The sequence below is a fragment of the Schistocerca serialis genome, chromosome 6, assembly GCF_023864345.2.
Source record: "Schistocerca serialis cubense isolate TAMUIC-IGC-003099 chromosome 6, iqSchSeri2.2, whole genome shotgun sequence".
Lineage (NCBI taxonomy): Eukaryota > Metazoa > Arthropoda > Insecta > Orthoptera > Acrididae > Schistocerca > Schistocerca serialis.
In genome coordinates this window covers 419,033,055-419,054,058 of record NC_064643.1, presented here as the reverse complement: position 1 = coordinate 419,054,058, position 21,004 = coordinate 419,033,055, and the positions used below count along the sequence as shown (strand labels likewise).

Sequence of the window (21,004 nt, the reverse complement as noted above, 5' to 3'; positions counted from 1 at the left end):
TTAAGGACCTACTTTACTGTTAACCCTTTCAAAAAAGTCCCCATTGGATATTATACACTTATGTAAGTACTTTTTCCAATCTATGGGACGCTTCTGACACAGTCTTTGGGATAGCTTTTAGCTCTGTGAGAAATGCATTTTTAAACTTATCTGTGCTTTTAAACTGCAGTCCTTTAAGATTTGTTTGTTTTGTATTTGGGAACATAGCAAATTCACATGTGGCCATGCCTGGTCAATATGGTGGTGGGGGCATCATTACAGTAACGTTGTTGGCCAAAAATTCACAAGCAAGCCACAAAATGTAAGCAGGTACACTATTATGGTGCAAAAGACATAATCTGGTTCGCCAAAAATACAGATTTTCTTAAATGATACAACCAAACAGTATTGAGCTTGTAATAAGCACACCTTATCGATGATTCAGCCTTGTGGTGAGAATTTGTGGTGAGCATAACTGTCAGTATTGACCATACATTTGACAAACTTTTTGCATTGTTGTCAATCCATTATGCTTCTACTAGGACTACTGAATCTTAGTTTTGACATTATATCTGAAAATAAGTCTTATGGCACATTTCAATAAATCTCCAAGTAGTGACTCCTGATCAGCTTGCATTTGCTTCCATATTTATTTGAATTTCCATAATTTTTGAATAAATTCTTGTGTTACACACTTCATATCCAAAAAAAAATCCGTAAAAAATTCCTAACCTGAAGTAATGCCAACATGATAGTAACTTTCCTGATTGTGATTTGGTGATCATTTGTTGTCAGATCTTCTACTTTTTGTCTGATTTAATCAGTTGACGAGTTGCTGTGGTGTCCAAGGCTCTAGCCATCTTTAATGTCTTCATGGTCATTTTCGAAACATACCACTCATGATTTACACACAGCAGACCCACCGAAAGTAATATTTTAAATTTCTAAAACCTCCCTGCACTTTATTCTGTTCTTTTAGAGAAATTTGATACAACTTCGCTAATCCATTTTTATACAAAATAAATGATTGCTGAGACTATGAAAATGCATGTAACATGTTCAGCTGACAAGAGACTAAATGTTCAATATGGCTAACACTGTCCATCACTGAAACTGTGTAAGAAGATCTCTAACAGCTCGCCATGCTATAGCCAGCTCTCAGCTGCGAAGTGCTAATGACTTAAGGTGAAAACAGTAGCCATCTATAGATCTGACAACAATGAGGCACTGCCATAGATTTGTTTACAAAATCACATTATGTTATTGGGTGAGCAATGCCTAGCTCACTGCAACTGTCTGGCATCAACTCAAGCGGACTCAACTATTAATTAATTTCAGGCATGTGGACCAATGCAACAACAACAACAACAACAAAAATCACACATATGTAATTACAAAACTCATGAAATTAAAGAAAAAATCATGTTACTTTTTAAATAAACCTCATATATTATTTTCCCTGTTGTGTAAATTATCATGTGTCTCTAGTAGTATATAAAAAAATGCATGAACAAATTATGACTACTCATTCATCATGAAGGAGGAGCTTCAGGGTTGTGATACCAAATGTGTATTTGCATAGAACAGTAGATATCAGTACCTAACTCTGCACACTGTATTTGCAATTACATTGTTACATCATATGTCTGCTTACACCTTCTGAAAATGACAGATATAAAATTAACATCAAAATCAATTTTCAGAAAGTTGCCACTGCTTCCTCATGTTATACTAATTCATTTTTATTACTTATTTTCCAAGTTAGCTTTTATAACAAGAAAAGTCTTCATGCCATTTCCCAAGAACATTATTATTTTATAGATTTTCTGATTTTCACTAACACCCTGGCCTGGGCTTAGAATGCTGTTAGCTTTCTTCAGTTGACACATAGCATTAATGTCTATGGAACATAAACTTGTTTCGTATCTTTCACTCTTTTAACATTTTCAATTAATTGAATTTTTAAATTTTCATTGTACCTTCTCATATCCTTCTGAAGACTTTTCAAAATGGTCTTCAGTTGACACATAGCATTAATGTCTATGGAACATAAACTTGTTTCGTATCCTTCACTCTTTTAATATTTTCAATTAATTGAATTTTTAAATTTTCATTGTACCTTCTCATATCCTTCTGAAGACTTTTCAAAATGGTCTTGTTAAGTTAAGTGGCGTGTTGGGTATATAAATTAAAAAATGACAAACACCATTGTAACCAACAGCACAGAGAAAATTTTAGCATTTGAAAATTTCTTTAAATATTCTTGTAGTCCACAAATTAGTCAGAATCACAGGTGTTGATAATGAGAATACTAACGATCTGAAAATAATGTCAGATGAAATACGTAAAGCCATTTGAGGTATGAAGAAAGGAAAGCTGCTTGTAAGAGGTAGTATTTTAACAGAAGTGGCTAAACACTCAGGAAAAGTAATATTACAGGAACTTGAGAGTACTTACAGAATGTTTTTGAAGTTACACAATTCTCCAATACAAGAACAGTGTGGGATTTTCTTGTAGAAACAGTAAACAGCCTATCAGTGGCAAACTGGAAGGCTTATTAATGTCTCTTTACCATGGTTCAACATTCATAAAAAAGGCTTCTTCAGAAGGATATATGGACAACTGGATTACATGTTGTCACAGAGGTATGTTAAAATGTAGCTGAAAGGCATGAGTGAAATATAAAATTTCTCCTCCATATTAAATTAAAACTTAAGCAATATGTTGTCATGTGGTACATTCTCAGCAATTTTCAGCTAGTGCACTGGTTCAACCTATTTTAATATTCTGAGGATCTAAGTCAGTCACACAATATCCATTTGACTTCATCATTGTAGTGGGATAGTCAGAATGAAAGAAATTTTAAGCGAGGGTATTCATTATTATGAATACTATTACAAGCAACCCTAATGGGAATCTTTGGATCTCTAAGTTGTCAAGAAGAAGCAGGAATACTTGTTAATGGAAAGGACTTGTACTGATTGCAAAATTTGTAAGAATCACATTGAAAAGAAATTAAAAATGGTGTTATAGAAGGATTTTCAATTTAGGACAGCTAAAGACAAAGTCTGTGTGGACAGTAAAAGATATGAACATAAGAGTAAAAATTACCTGAAGAGCATTTTCTAAACAAATAACAAAAGTGAGCTTTAAGTTTACTGTTGGTATGTAGGCTATAACTAATTTTGACATTGGCAGTGAAACATCAACTTTCAGTTGAAAACCCTTTGATAGTTAGGATTTCTCACTAAGCGTGTCTGTTGAGAATTTCTAAGAGACACAAAACAGGTGCAAATGGATAAGGAAAAATGGGACCATAAGATATAACTGTCACAGTAAGGAGAATGGACCAAGGGAGTTCTTGGCTGGATCCCAACAGATAAGAACAGATTACAGTAACTATGTAATGGTGATATTTTGAGCAAAGCACTTTAACAGTGTTGTAAGAGATATAAAATACATTTCTTTTGTAATTATGGACATTTAATTAATGAATTACAAGCATACACATTTAGCCATACTGTCTATAAGTTATCTAACATTCTAATGTCTAACATTACTAATGGCTGGGAATTCCATTTGACAATTTGCGAACAATTTAGATAGTCTTTCTCACTCAGTGTGAACTTCACCTGCTTGTAGATAACCTTACTTAAATTGTAAATTGTCCTAATTTCTTGTGGTTATTCTATCACACATGTAGATATTCTGCCAAAATGGTTAGTATTATCATGTTGATTTTAAACTGACAGCTGGGGATAAATGGCTACTATAGCCAAAAGTACCAAAATCTTGACTGAATTTTCCTGTGGCTCATATGACTACTTACAGATGTAATTGGAATGTGAAATGTAAGACAATAATCAGCCAATACACTGAAAGCTCCTAAAAGAGATATAGATGATTTTATCATAATTAATTAGGGTTTCAGAGAAAAAAATATGAAAGGGGTGTGTGATCTTTTATGGTGTAGTAGCACAACAAGAGACAGTATGCACAGGTGATGCAAAATACACTTTTGAAAACTAGAAAATGATCACAAGAACATAAACTATGGCTACATCACTATAACAATAATCACAATACATATCTTGTAAAGCACAATCTCACATTCAGGTGTTCGGTCTATTATAGAAGTATAAGGTGTCATCTTTCTAGGCTGGTCAAGGAATGTAGTTGGGTATGCAGACCAGCCCAAACCACCAAGTTGTGCATATTTTCGACAGTGGACAGGCCTGGTAATCTTGCTGCTCAGGGGATCTCCCTATCATTTTTAAATGGAAGCAGAATAGACTCGAGTCAGTCCAAGTAAAGTGATCCAATAAAAATTAAACTGGTTTCTTGCCCATTATTAAATATTTTTTATATGTGATTACTCTATAAATGAGTAGTCCAAAACAGTTTTTTAAAAAAAATTTACCTTGCATAGTTACTGAATGGTGGCCATTTTTATTTGTAAGTGCATGGCAGATTTGAAATTTGGAGACATTCCATTAATTTGAATAACTCATCATAGTTTTGGACTTCTCAGTTGTAGGGTAATCATATATAAAAAAAATCAGAGTATTTAAAAATGGTCAAGCAACTCTCATTGGATCATTTCATATGGATTGACCCCCTCAACAATGTTTTGGGTTTATCTTGTGTCACTGAATAATCTCTCCACCAACAACAGAGATATAAGGTCAGGTTAGGTTTAGGCTCCCCATATCATGCCTGGAATTGGTCTAGCATCTCAATACCTAATACATACCAGTAGATGACTGAGCTGCGTGGAGCAGTGGTTAGCACACTGGACTCGCATTCGGGAGGACGATAGTTCAATCCTGTGTTCAGCCAACCTGATTTAGGTTTTCTGTGATTTCCCTAAATCGCTCCAGACAAGTGCTGGGATGGTTCCTTTGGAATGGCATGACCGACTTCCTTGCCTGTCGTTCCCTAATCTGATGAGACCGATGACCTTGCTGTTTGGCCTGGCCCCTCAAACAAACCAATCCAACCCATACCAGTAGTTACTTTCTGCTTGAGGCTGCACTTACAGATGATCATCCCTAGCATCAAGACAGAATCTCATAGCATTATGTAACACTGCTCTCTATTCTTCACCCATCCAGTCCTGTCCTACAATCGATCTTCAGAGATTGATTTTAGGATAAGAAGGTGTGGGAACCACACTCTCACTCATAGGCCGGCTGCCAGTAAGTGTCGAAGTTAGATACCCATCTAAACAGTCTGCACTACCTTGTGGAATGGGCCAGGTGATCTCGGCTTCCACTGAGCCACCGTATAACGATGCCATTGATGTTTAGAGTTTGGTAACATGATGCTGCACACCCGTCATTATCTGCAGCACCTCGATGGGAACATGTAAGTCAGAGAGTTGTAGCCCACACTCAAGATGTTTTTCAGGCTTTCGGCATTTCTCTCCTTTTTCATCTGTTGCTGCTCAGGGGGTGAGTTGATGATCCTGCTCTGGTTGCTATAAGCTAGACATTAGACAAGAATGCCTGTACATATATACTTTGTGTGGGGTATACCAAATATGAGGCCACTTGGCATTAGTTTGTGACAGTCAGCAAGCTGCCGGATGGTCATCAAAGGCCCCCGTGTTATCCCTCTGAGGCTGTCTCCGACACCCCATGAGCATCTACCCAGTGTACTCTACCTGCATTGGTTATGGATGGATAACTGATAGAGTTTCAAATTGACAAGAGGCATAGTACGCCCGATTAATTTAGACATGAACAGGCTCTTGGCCGGTCCTACTTTGTAAGTACTATCTTATAATTAACAGCTTATTCTATTGCAGGTGCAGTTCTATTCTCAGTATCTTATAAGAACGTGAAATGGAAACTTATGTTTTGATTGGTAGATTCAACTTTGCTGCAAAATATTTTTTGACTAAATGCTTTTTCTGTTTTGGGATTCTAGATCAGTGAGAAAGTCTCATTAGCTTGATTCAATCCCCTTTCAAGGTTTGGACTCTCAACTATGGCCATACAACCAGCTGTTTGAGAATATCTTGGGTCAGGTGAAAAATGTCGAAATCCATGTCCCCCTTAAGCCATCAGCAATAACTAAATTTTGTTTCCCTCAAATTATTTCCCTTTCCCATGCACAACAAGGTCAAAGCCAAATTGTAGTGCTGACAGGAAATCAGTGCCATCTCTCCCATTTAGTCTAGTCAGTGGGCGACCCCGATGGTGGTAATCAGAAGCCGGATGCTGCTGTGTGCCTTTTTGGCGATTTTAAACAGGCACTCAATGTGCAGTTTGTTGTGGACTCATATCCCATTTTGTGTAGCTGGAGAAGTTGTTGGTGAAGTTGTCAGGCTGCCAGTACTTTACCCACATTGACTTGTGTGATGCACACCTGTAGTTGTCATTTAATACCACTTCTCAGTGTTTGGGGTCCACCAGTTTATGCACCTGCATTTTTGAATGTTGTCTGCCTAAGGAATTTATCAAGGATACATGAAGCATTGGGTTAAGACCATTCTCTGTTGTGTTACATACCTTGATGTCATTCAGCTCATGGGTTTCACATGAAAGGAGCGTATATACAATCTGGAGGCACTTTCCCAATGCATGGAGAATGGTCTTTGTTGCAGATTACAAAAATGTAGATTTTTGCCCCCAAGGTGCATTTTTTGGGACATGTGCTTAGCAAAGATGATGTCGTCTTTAAGGATGAGCATGTTGAAACCAGCATTATCTTGCTGGTGCCCAAGAACCTGAAGGAGTTCCACTCCTTTTTGGGTGAGATTGTTCTTATTATGAGTTTGTGCCCCAGGCCATGCACATCTGCCATCCTCTTAAACAGCTTGTAGTGCTTCAAGAATTTACACCTAAATTCTGGAACCACTCAACCTTCTGCCACCTCGAACATGCGATATTTTAAGAGAGAGAGCCAACTTACTGCGCAACACATGTCTGTATGTGCAGGATTGACATTTATCGTGGAAGACAGGAGCTGCGTCAGACGAGCGGCATCGACAGGTGTTTGCTGCATGCACCACAGACACTGTAGGAGAGGACATGGTATAATTAAATGCTACTCTTTCTGTGTTAGTAAATGTGATTGCTGAAAAAAAAGAAAAAGAAAAATGAACATTTGACTATAGACTTTTAACTTACTTCATATCTTAGCTCTGAATGAAGCAAGACTCAGGGGATGTCTATAAATTATTTGGTTGTTAAAACCAGGCAATTGTGATTATGATTCATTGTATCTAATGGGTGTCATCACAGTTGGCTTACAAGAATTTGTATGTTAATGTGAAATTTGTGGAGATGAAAATATACCTGAACTGAACTGAAAGTATGAGGTTACCGAGTTATTTCTAGTGAAAGAGAGAGTATTTGTTAGTTCCTCTAATTGGCATTATTTCTTCAGAGAAGAAGTTGTGGAGATTGATACAGCCACATATCCAGAGAAGAGGATCGGCTAAAAGTTTCAAGTAAGTCCACTGTAGTAAGAGAAGTGTGAAGTTCACAGTCCAGCTTTGCACCTCTTCTCTTGTCGCCAAAACCCTTAGAAGCTTCACCTAAAGAGTGTCACATTAGTGTGGTCTGTGAACTGCCAACAGGCAGTGGTGTGATCCGCTCCGTGTTTGGCGTGTATTATGCCAGTTAAGTCATTAACTCTGACCACTGAGTCATTCCAGTGTGGCAGTCCTGTCACCTTGGCACTGAGCAAACCATTGCTTATGCATCAGATGCTTTCAGGTACACAAAAAAATTATTCACAGGTGAAGAAGGAGGTACTGGCTATCACTCCCATTATTAAAATACTTCATGCTTTTTATGAAGTAAAATTTCTACTGATCATCAACCACAAGCCACTGATTTCTTTATTTTGCCCCTGTTCTAAGCTACCAGATAGGACTCCCCACTGAGTGCAGAAGTATGCACTGTTTCTTTGTAATTATTGTTATGACCTCCAAGCAAGCTAATGCAAATGCACTATCACAGATGTCAACGGGGCAGTTCAGACAGGATGGGCAGAGTGCGCTCTGTTGGAAGCAGACTTGGATACCATACATTTTTCCTACTACTAGATCAGTTCAATGTTATCTAGGAGGTTCTCATTCTTATCATGCAAAGGTGTTGAGTGGTTGTCCCTCTGGCGTTGCATCCTCACATACTCCATCTGCTGCATGTGTCTTACTAAAGTGTGTCCCACATGAGGGCTTTGTCTCAGTGCCATGTCCACTGGCTACTGACAGAACACAGTATTGAACATCTTGTGTGTGTTTATGCAGTCTGTGCACAGAACCAGGCAGCACTGCTGTGTCAGTTTTCCCGGCCACTCCCAGAGCACTCTTGGGACAGGGTACATGTCTTCACAGGCCCATTTTGGGGAAACATGTGCTTGGTGGTGGTTAATGCATCTCCAGTTTCCTCTGTGTAGTCAAACCATCCTTCATGATGTCATTAGCAACTATTCACATGTTGCCAGTCACTTTTGTATTCAAGGGCTCCCCCCAGAGCTTCATAGATGATAACAGTTGTCAACTGGTGTTGTGTGAGTCTGCAGATTTTTTGCCTTCACAGTGGTATCCCACATCTGATTACCACCCTATTTCACCTGGCTTCTATCTCAGAGACTGAACGATATGTGTGAATTTTCAAGACCTAAATCATGAAGTCCATGTCTATCTTATCTTGCACTATGTTCTTTTAAACTTTCTGGTTATGTACTGAGCAACACATCTTAGTAGCAGAATGTTTGCACATGCACCAGCTGTAGGGCCGCATCAATTTGTTACTCTTCCTTGCAGGGTTACCATTCGAGCCCAGTCATCTGACTGCCAGCAGGGATGTCTGTTGAAAGTTGTGGTGGCTGATAGAGGTTGGCATTTGTTTGTAGTGGATGTGGGTCAGGAACATCAGACCTGTCATTCAGAACAGTTGCACTTGTTAACCATTCGACCCACAACACCACTGTCTCTGCTCCAGATGAGCAACAGGTTTGGTGACGATGTTTTCTCTATAGGAGTCTATCAATTGTGGCAGTGTGCATAGCTGCTGCCACTCCCACCACGCCTACCGACATCCTACTTTCGTCTGTGGACTAGGGTGCTGATGGTGATTAGCCATGCCTCCTGATGCTGAGTCCATGGACTTGGGACCTGTGCCCTCATTTCCTCACTTGCCCTTGGATGAGGCCTCAACCCTGGTGATGCAGGTAGACCTGCAGTTCTGCTAGCCTCCACAATCTTCCACCATTCCAGCAGAGTCAACTGAATCACCCACTGTCTATTCAGTGATAGACCCACCGCTGGGAAATCTCCAATTTCATGTCAGAGGTTGCTGCGGAAACAAGGCCGTGGCCGGGTCAAGAGAGAGTGATTTAGTATTCCCACCAGCAGACATAGAGAGGGACACAGATGGGGTGACATGGTTCTCAGAGTAGTCAAGAAAGCCCTCACAGACTGCACACATGGAGTCTAGTATGGGCAGAGCTTCTGATTAAGGTGTCTATTTGCCAGCAGCAATAGACCAGGCCAGTCAGTTCTTACAAAGATCAGCTAATATAGGCATGGCTCCCAAATTGGTTCCACAGGCTAAGTATTTTGATCATTCATGGTGGCTGCATTTGTGCTTCCTTTTTGCCAGTCCCTACATAGTGTTCAGATCCTCTGCTTCGTGTAGATTGACACACACATCAAATTTTCCATGATTCAGTTCCTCAGTTTGCTGACTGAGTACCCGTCATTGGCTACAATAGTGACTTTTGTGCTGACTAGATGGTTTAGTGACATTATCTGTCATAGATAGCTGCCACCTAGCTGAAAGTGGTATATAGTTTTAACCAGAACATTGATACAGTACTATTGGAATTTATCAATGGAACCTAGGTTCTAAATTATCACTGTGGTTAATTAATTTGTCATATGGTGATGAAGCAGACTAATGGACAGATTAACTCAAATTGAAAGTGAAAAATGAATTACAACAATATTTATGACAGAAGATTAGCTTCTGTCTTTCAGCTAAAGAATAGCAGCTTCACTCAAAACAGTTTTGTGTTAATACACTCAAACACTCACTGGTCATACTGGACTCGAGAGTCCATTACTGCAGCAATGTATTTTCGCCATCTGTACCTGTCTTGGGCTATTACCTTCCATTCATCTTCAATACCTAGGCTCCTCAAATCAGCCTTCACATTGTCCTCCCATCTACACCTCAGTCTCCCCACAGAACATTTTCCCTCTAAGTGCCCTACCAGTACTCTGTGTGCTACCCTGCCCTCATCTGTTCGAGCTACGTGACCAACCTGTCGCATCCTACGTGATTTAATAATCCTGATTATGTCAGGGTTTGAATAGAGTTCATGAACCTCTTTGTTATGCAGTTTTTGCCACTCTCCGCTAATGTCATCCCTTTTTGCTCCGAAAATTTTCCTCAAAATTTTGTTTTCAAATACTCGAAAAGGCTTTTCATTTTGCACAGTGAGAGACCAACACTTTTGTGTTAATGTAATTCTAATTTCACCTTGCAGACATGGATGTGTGTACCATATCAAAACTAGAAGACAAGTTGAAGCTTGAAAGCCAGTTAGCTTATATGATTTTTATATGTGCCTATTTGTCATTCAGTGTGATAGGTGGCCTCTAAGCTGATTTTTGTCTACAAATATATGTACTGCCAAGTTAAGGTAAAAATACTTTTCTCCTGAAAAGGTTACTTAAAAATTATTTTTGTGTGAGCAGTGAGTATTATTTGTACTACATTATTCTGTCCATTGAGAACTTTCTCTCTTAGAGATGGTTACTTCTCATAATGTAGCTGCTTGAGGTTGCTGCATGTGCTGATGTTGAGTCAGTTTAAAGCTCACTGTCATGCTCATCATCAGGATGTGAGAATGCAAGCTGTCTCGTCGAATCTTGATGATAAAATCTTCTCAGGTTGACAGCCAAGTCAATGCGTTGTTTTCCAGCAACCCTGAAGCAAGTTTCTTACTTGCCATCTTAGACAAAATGTTACCTGAAGATGGAAAGTAAGAAACTTGCTGAAACATTGCCGGAGAACAACACATTGACTCAGCTGTTGACCTGAGAAGATTTAATCATCATCATGATGTGTTCCATAACTGCTTATTTCTAAGCTTTGTCAGTTGCGAGTGCTCATTTGTTCTACATAGTATTTGTCAGTAATCAGTGGTTTATTGTACTTTCCATTGTGTAGAAATGGATGTTTGACTTAGTGCGATGAAAATATAAATTATTTTGTTAAATGTGGATCCTGAAAACAAAGCTGACATATCATATCCAACAAGTAGCGAACTGCAGTTTCTTAAACCTCTTTTTTTGTAGCTATTATGGCACAAGCAATCCATTTGTTTTCAATCTTTTCAGGGACATAATGCTGACAGTGACATATATCATACAGATTATTCCTGGGTTTCTGTTAGGCTTCTAGATGTCAATGACAATAAACCACAGTTTGAAAATGACAATGTTGAAGTGTTTGTCAATGAAAATGCTGAAATTGGAACAACAGTAGGCAACTTCCGAGCTTTAGATGCTGACAACGGCGGAAAAAGCAAAATTAAATATGTAATCGATCGAGCAACTGATAGAAGGAAACAGTTTTCTATTAATAATGAAGGAGCTGTGTTAATCCAAAGACAGCTAGATAGAGAGAACCATGCTAAACATCAGGTAATTATTTTATATGCTAAACACTTCATTATAAATTAGTTTTTGTTACTGGAATACCATTTGACTAATGTGTTAGGCATGTAATAATCAGTGTGGTATGACAAAAAGGATTTGCTACACCATCAACAAGTTTTACTGTTTGGATTTTTTTACAGATCAGGATTCTGGCAATAGATGATGGCATGCCAGCAAAAACTTCATCTGCGACTTTAATGGTAATTGTTCAAGATGTTAATGACAATGCACCAAGATTAATTGAAGATTATCAGCCTGTCATTCTTGAGCACATACCACCGACTAAAGTTGCAGAAATTTTTGCTACAGATGATGATGACAAATTAAAAAATAATGGACCACCTTTCAGTTTTAGAATAGATCCAAATGCCAGCAGTATAATCCACGCCTCCTTTAAAGTTGAGTGTGAACAAAGTAAGTTCATAGAAGTAAATCTTTAGATTTTGAGAAAGAATAAATATTTATAGGACTTCTACGGTAGACTTGCAATAATCCAACATTTCACAGCCCAACACACTTGGTAGTCTTCTGACACCATGTCAGAAGTCAGCACTGTGCTTGTTCCAGACACAGTAAGGCACACACTTGTCATGACAGGTGCCTCCTCCCATCTGCCCTGGGCCTCACACAAGTATAAATGAAACATGTGCACTTTATGGCACATGTTGACATTTTATAGAATCACACAAAATTATGTTGTAAATGGCAGTCTGCATTGTGTGTTGTAATACCCTCATGTTCAGAGAAAACAGAACACCTTGAATAACTAGAGGTAAGGTTTCATATTCACATGATATGTACATTAGTGTGTTCTGCAGAAATGATTAGCATTTCAGTCACCTCAGTTGAGTGTGTGGCCTGTTTCCTAGTAAACATAGGGTCTGCCAGTGGCCCTGATAACAAGCATAATGGCATAGATCAGTATGAGGAGTGAATGGCATCCTATGGTATAGCCATCCATGCTGCATTCATGTGGTTCCAAAGTTCATCTGTGTTGCTTGGCACTTGGACACAGCACTGCACCCATCATTACACAATATCCAACACTTTTTCAACTGGTGACAAGTCTGGTGATCTGCCAGGTCAAAGCAAAACGTTGACATCCTGTGACAACAAGAAGGCATATGTTTGTGCAGAAACATGTAATCATGCATTGTCTTGCTGAAAAATGATGTCTGGGGTGTTGTGCAGAAACGGTATGGCTATGGGTTTTAGGATGCCCTTTATGTAAGGCACACTGGTCACAGTGCCCTGGACATGCACGAGCTGTGATTTGTGGTTGTACCAAATAGAACCCCACACAATAAGGCCTTTAGTTGGTGCAGTATGTCTTATGCGAATACAGTCACTGTGATGTCACTTCCCCTGTCTGCGGTGAAACAAAATGCAGCCATAATTTTCTAACAGAACCTGGACTCATCCAAAAATACTATCTGATGCAGTTCCTGTCCCCAGTGATATCGTTACATACACCACTGCCATCTACCACGTTTCTGCACATTCACCAAAGGTAGGCAAAGTGGACGAAGCTTATGTAACCCATGCCATAATAAATGGGGCAGACTGTCACCCCTAATAGTATATGATGTGTTCCACTTTTCCACTAGAGCCAAGAAGGATGCTGATCTGTCCTGTAATGCCATTTGTATAAGGTGTAAATCTTATTGGGGGGCTGGTGTGGGTGGTGTGACTAGGCTCATCTTGTCATGTTCTATGGCTTTCTGTGAATTATTGCACTGCCAAAGCAGTTCATCCCACATGAGCAGCAATTTCCTGGATGGATGCATCACACCCTCTCATGCCAATAAAGTACCCCCTTTCAAACTCACTGATCTGATGGTGTGGTTCATGCATGTGTCTGCAAGGCATCCTGCACATCTGCTCAAGTCACACTGATCTATTACCTCCGGTTTATAGCAACAAAGAGAGCCACAGGCATGTTTTTCTGGTAGGTGGTATTGTGCTGCAATACTGTTGTTCACCCTGAACCCATATGCTGACATGGTTCAAATGCTAATCATTTCTGCAGAACATATTAATGTACATTTCCTGTGATTATGAATGTCCTATCTCTAGTTGTTCAAGGTGTTCTGTTTTTTTCTAAACATGAGTGTGGTTGATCTGTGTGTTATCTGAGGGGAGCACTAAACAGCAAGGAGACTCATGCAGTTTTCATGTCTCTGTGCGAATAATGCTGTACATTACAAGAATGGTGGATTGTAACAAGGTGACACAAAATGTACCATACAGCATTATTCATGCACATGCTTCAAATGTGTTATTGAGAGTGCTCCTTTCACATATTAGTGAATCTGAATTCTGAAACATAGATCAATAGTTCTGTTTTGATTTTTATGTTAAAAATTGTTGTACAATGGTGAGTATAAGTCGAAATGCTAAACATAAGCTATGTGGGAATGCTAAACGTAAGCATAAATCTAGTACTCTTACTGATAAATGGGAAATATTAAATACTATGACCATGATGAACCTCTAACTTCCATTTCTAAAGCTTCGGATATGGGGTGATCTACCATTGATGACATTTAAAAAATAGGTGTAAAGTAGAACAATTTATAGAAACTATTGAAAATGAGTGTAAGAGAGAGCCCCCGGAGGAGCAAATACCCTCAAGTTGACGAAGCTCTGTACGTTTGGTTTAAACAAAAAAGAAGCAGACATTTCCCTATTTCAGGAAATATTTTAAAACAGAAACTCAGCTTTTTTATCGTGAAATGACCAACAAAGATGATTTTCATGCCAGCGATGGTTGGTTTGCAAACTTCAAGAACTGGCATGGCATTCATTTCTTGCAGATGAGTGGAGAAAAACTATCAGCTGATGAGACTGAAGTTTCTCAGTTCATTCAAGATTTAAATGCCAAAATTAACTAACTAGGCCTTTTGCCCAAACACCTGTATAATGCCAATGAAACGGGCTTAAACTGATGGCAGCTCCCAACAAAAACTTTTGTCATGGAAGAAGAAAAAAAGTTTCAGGAAGGAAACCTCAAAAAGGGCATATTACATTAATAGTTTGTGCAAATGCCTCTGGAATCCATATGTTAAAACTCTTAGCTGTTGGCAAATCTAAATCCTCTAAATCCCATGGGGATTCTCTCTCTCCTTTTCTTTTTTTTTTTTTTAATAAAAAAAAGAAAGATCAAATCTCTTCCAGTGTCACACGAAAGCCAAAGCATGGGTTACTAAAGTAAGTTTTTGGAATGGTTTTCCTGCCACTTTGTACAAGAAGTCAAAGAGAAAAAATCTACCATTGAAGGCCCTTTTGTTTTAGATAGTGCTCCAGGTCTCCTGGACAAGAAGGAATGAGTTAAGATGGCTGATAGCTACATAAAGGCTTTGTATTTACCAAAAAATATCACTGCAGTGATTCAGCTGACGAATTAAGATGTTATCAAAACATTGAAAGTACATTACAAATAGCATCCTAGCGGTTCTAGGCGCGCAGTCCAGAACCGCGCGACTGCTACGGTCGCACGTTCGAATCCTGCCTTGGGCATGGATGTGTGTGATGTCCTTAGTTAGGTTTAAGTAGTTCTAAGTTCTAGGGGACTGATGACCACAGATGTTAAGTCCCATAGTGCTCAGAGCCATTTGAACCATTTTGAACAAATAGTATCTTTGATATACTCAGACAACCTGTTGCAGACATCACATTAAACTTGGAAAAGTTAACAACAAGGCGCCTATTGTGATTGGAGCATTTGCATGGCATCTAGTCAGCCCTGTAACACTGATAAAATTTTGGGAAAATATTTGACCCTGAAACATAGTCCTTCCAAAGAAAGATGGCAGAGATAACAAATTTGAAGATAGTAATGAAGTTACCAAGGCTGTGCTCACACTTTGTGATGAAATTAACATTCAGGAATAAGATGCAGAATAACTGAAAAGATGGGTGTTACACTTTAACCTTGATTCTGAACCGACAGAAGAGGAGATAATCCAAGAAGTTATGGCTTATGTTGTGGACGATGACCCAAAATATATCTAAAAACAAAGGTGATGTGACTTACCAAACGAAAGTGCTGGCAGGTCGATAGACACACAAATAAACACAAACATACACACAAAATTCAAGCTTTCACAACCAACAATTGCTTCATCAGGAAAGAGGGAAGGAGAGGGAAAGACGAAAGGATGTGGGTTTTAAGGGAGAGGGTAAGGAGTCATTCCAGTCCCGGGAGCAGAAAGACTTACCTTAGGGGGAAAAAAGGACAGGTATACACTCGCACACACACACACACACACACACACACACACACACGCACACACACGTATCCATCTGCACATATGTCTGCTTGTGTCTGTGTATGTGCGGATGGATATGTGTGTGTGTGCAAGTGTATACCTGTCCTTTTTTCCCCCTAAGGTAAGTCTTTCCACTCACGGAATTGGAATGACTCCTTACCCTCTCCCTTAAAACCCACATCCTTTCGTCTTTCCCTCTCCTTCCCTCTTTCCTGATGAAGCAATCGTTGGTGGGAAAGCTTGAATTTTGTGTGTATGTTTGTGTTTGTTTGTGTGTCTATCGACCTGCCAGCACTTTCGTTTGGTAAGTCACATCATCTTTGTATGTATTTCTATACAAGTGTAATACATATATAGATACATACATAATAAATTTGTCTTATATCTACATTTGTATTTTTTATAACCTCAATGGCTGTAAAATACGTATGTATGTACTTAATATGTATTGTAACAATAGGTGTACTACAGTATGAGCAGTACCCACTCAATGTTTATGCAAAACAACTGAAATTTTCTGGGCTTAGAAGTTTGAGCTTAATTTTACAAATCCTAGCTACAGTAATCCAACTTTTTTGATAATATGACACCTCCTCAGTCCCGTAACTGTGGTATTATTGGGAGTTTAGTGTGCAGTAGTGCAAGTGTTAGAGAAAAATTTAGTAACTAAAATTACTTAAAGATAGTTTAATAAGTGTAGCATACATGTATTTCTAATGTCTTCTTGTTTTAGAAATTCATGTATTCACGCAATCTAGAATATAGTTGCCCTTGTAAAATAAGTTAATCTATAACAGGACCATTGTCAGTATTCAACTTGCTGGATATATTCACAAACAGACAAGGATGGAACATTAAAATTAATCACTCTTTAAAAATAGCAGTTCTTTGTGAAAAGAAACTTATCGTATGTTAGTTAAAACCTGATACTGAAATGACATTCTTTGACTCGTGGCTGAGTATACAATATATTCTTCATCAGTATTAAATCAAAAAATGAAATAAGACTCTTGGCTTTCCTACCAAGGGAGTTCATTAAAATGGAATGTCTTATTGATGAACTCGACTTTATAGTGCTCCAGTTCGTTGACAACATAAACAACACCATATCAAGCTAAAACTGCCAGCAAGAATGATGGTGCCAACAGATCAGTGCACATCTACATCTACACAATTACTCTGCAGTTCACAGTTAAGTATATGGCAGAGGGTTCATTGAACCACCTTCAAGCTATTTCTCTATGGTTCCACTCTCTAACAACACACGGAAAAAACAAGCACTTAAATCTTTTTGCACGAGCTCTGATTTATCCTATTTTATCATGATGATCATTTCTCACTATGTAGGTGGGAGTCAAAAGAACATTTTCACATTCAGAGGAGAAAGTTGGTGACTGACATTTTATGAGAAGATTCAGCTGCAACAAAAAATGACCACCGCCATCCTAATTCACATGTCATATCTGTTGCACTCTCTCCCCTATTTTGCGATAATACAAAACCAGCTGCCATTCTTTGAACTTTTTTAGTGTCCTCCATTACTCCCATCTGATGTGGATACCACACCACACAGCAATATTCCAGAAGAGGGCAGACAAGCCTGGTTTATGCAGTAATTTCAGTCAGTCTGTTGCATTTTGTAAGTGTACTACCAATAAATCACAGTCTGTGGTTTGCTTTGCCCTCAAAATTATCTGTGTGATCGTTCCAACTGAAGTTAATTATAATTGTTAAGAATTTAGTTAAATTTACAGCCTTTAGATTTGTGTGATTTATTGTGTAACCAAAATTTAGTGGATTTCTTTTAGTATTCATGTGGATAACTTCACACTTTTCATTATTTAGAGTCAATTGCCACTTTTTGCACCATAGAAATATCGTGTCTAAATAATTTTACAGCTGATTTTGATCATCTGCTGACTTTACAAGATGATAAATGACAGCATCACCTGCAAACATCTAAGAGAGCTGCTCAGATTGTCTCCTGTGTCGTTTATGTAGATCAGAAACAGCAAAGAGCCTGTAACATTTCCTTGGGGAATGCCAGATATTACGATTGTTTGACTCAATGACTTTCCATCAATTATTACATACTCTGACCTACATGACAGGAATGCATGAACCCAGTAACACTTTGATATCCACAAAAAAAGCCAGTATGTAATGCTTCAGCATGTAAGAAATGTGAGAAACATGTTCAAAAAGGCATCATTTGTGTAAAATGTAACTACTGGTGACTTGAAATATGTGGAAAATAACGTAAAATTTATAAATGACAATTTTCTATGGCTGTGTTGTGACTGTGAGCATGAAGGAAAGTTGGAAATGATAAAAACTTTGAACTCAAAAAAACTTAACTATACAACAACTATCAAGTGACACAGAAACTCTAGACAAAGGAATTGCTTCATTGAAAGAAGAAAATGTGAAACACTCCAATGAAAAGAGAACATATTGTGAAGTTGTTAAATGTAAAAGGGAATCAAAAGAAGAAAATGTGAAGCTGTTTGTTGAAAAGTGATCACATTCTGAATCTGATAAACACAAAAGTGAATAGCCGGCCGAAGTGGCCGTGCGGTTAAAGGCGCTGCAGTCTGGAACCGCAAGACCACTACGGTTGCAGGTTCGAATCGTGCCTCGGGCATGGATGTTTGTGATGTCCTTAGGTTAGTTAGGTTTAACTAGTTCTAAGTTCTAGGGGACTAATGACCTCAGCAGTTGAGTCCCATAGTGCTCAGCGCCATTTGAACCATTTGAACAAAAGTGAATATAAACAAAACATCAGTCCTTATCAAAAGACAATGTAATGCATGAGAAATAATCTTACAGATTGTCAGAATGAAGTGAACAAGGACCAAATACATTAGAAACCAAGAAACATATACAAATGGATTACAAGTAATGAAAGAAACACCATTTCAGTCCTTATCAAAAGACAATGCAGTTTGCAGATGATGCTGTCATTTAGCATCTTGTAAAGTCATCAGATGATCAAATCAAGTTGCAAAATGATTTAGATAAGATAACTGTATGGTGCAATAGGTGGCAGTGGACCTTGAATAAAGAAAAGTGTGAAGCTACTCACATGAGTACTAAAAGAAGTCCACTAAATTTTGATTACACAATAAGTCACACAAATCTGAAGGCTGTAAATTCAACTAAATACTCAGTGATTACAATTACAAATAACCTAAACTGGAACAATCACATAGATAATGTTGTGGGTAGGGCAAACCAAAGACTATGATTCATTGGCAGAACACTTAGAAGGCGCAACAGGTGGGATCCGCATCAGGTGGGCCTGATGGATCACATCGAGAAAGTACAAAGAAGGGCAGCTTGTTTTGTATTATTGCAGAATAGTGGAGATAGTGCCACAAACATGATATGTGAATTGGATGTTTTCCCTTGTGACAGGATCTTCTCATGAAATTTCCATCGCCAGATTTCTCCTCTAATGGCGAAAACATTATGTTGGCACCCACCTACATAGGGAGAACTGATCATCATGATAAAATAGGAGAAATCAGTGCTTGCACAGAAAAATTTAAGTGCTAATTTTTCCGATGCGCCTTTCGAGATTGAAACGGTAGAGAGACAGTTTGAAGGTGGCTCATGGAACCCTCTACCAGGCACTTTATTGTGAATTGCAGAGTAATCATGTAGACGTAGATGAAAATGAAGTGAACAAGGACCGAAAACATGGGATACCGGAAACATATACAAATGGAGTGCCAGTAATGTAAGAAACACCGATGTACCAAACTGTAAAATTGATGTTTGACCTGGGATTAGGATACATCAGATGAATAAACACCTAAAAGACATCTGGAATGCCAGGTCCTTTGACTGAGATCTGTAGCCTCCAATGAAATATATGAAGGTGGTGGTGGTGGTGGTGGTGGTGGTGGTAGTAGTAGTAGTAGTAGTAGTAGCAGCTTTATTCATCTGTAGATCTCTTTTTACAATGATATAGGATATGTTAAAGTATTTAGACCAATTTAAAATAAGCTAATTCGTATAAACATACATTTACAGTCTTCTAGTTGGAAACAATCATTAGATTTACTCTTGGTATACAAGACTTCTTTACAAATAACTTATTAAAAAATGTAATGCCACACTGTTCACTCGTATCTCACTATTGGTCACTGCAAAAACTAAACACACATTGTTTCATAACACTTAACTCACCACACACACAAAAACACACACACACACACACACACACACACACACACACACACACACACACACACACACACTGGTGATCTCTGAGCCGTTTTCTGTACTGCAACTTCCCATTTGCTATCCCAAAAAACTGACTCAGCATCCCTCTATAATGAGGGAGATGTTGAGCTCAGAAAGAGGAAGAGGTGTCAGTATTGTGCTTTGCATAGCTTGGGATTAAGATTTTCTAGAAAAGGAAAAAAGAAAGAAAAAAACATAGTGTGAAAGGTGTTATGTCGATTGTTGGATGTTTTATAATCATTATTATTATTTATTTGTATAACATGTCTCTGTGCGTGTGGGAATAAATGAATCGAGTTCATAAACAAGGTGAGAGATATATAGCCAAAACTGTCAATCCCAAATCCAAGACAGTGGATGTATATAAATAGGATAAATGACTGGGAATGAAAATAGTGTGACATCTACATCTACATCTAGATCCATACTCCGCAAGCCACCTGACGGTGTATGGCGGAGGGTACCTTGAGTACCTTTATCGGTTCTCCCTTCTATTCCAGTCTCGTATTGTTCGTGGAAAGAATTATTGTCGGTATGCTTCTGTGTGGCCTCTAATCTCTCTGATTTTATCGTCATGGTCTCTTCGCGAGAGGGAGCAATATACTGCTTGACTCCTTGGTGAAGGTATGTTCTCGAAACTTCAACAAAAGCTCGTACTGAGCTACTGAGCGTCTCTCCTGCAGAGTCTTCCACTGGAGTTTATCTATCATCTCCGTAACACTTTCGCGATTACTAAATGTTCCTGTAATGAAGCGTGCTGCTCTCTGTTGGATCTTCTCTATCTCTTCTATCAACCCTATCTGGTTCGGATCCCACA

General features: G+C 38.6%; 1 protein-coding gene across 1 annotated transcript in view; it reads left to right on the top strand.

The window, feature by feature from the left end:
* The window catches only part of LOC126484898 (neural-cadherin-like), a 324,021-nt gene that overhangs the window by 32,074 nt on the left and 270,943 nt on the right, over positions 1-21,004 (top strand). The window contains exons 6-7 of the mRNA XM_050108497.1: positions 11,345-11,650; positions 11,806-12,079. Coding sequence (XP_049964454.1) covers positions 11,345-11,650; positions 11,806-12,079 — 580 coding nt within the window. The remainder of the gene's footprint in view (positions 1-11,344; positions 11,651-11,805; positions 12,080-21,004) is intronic.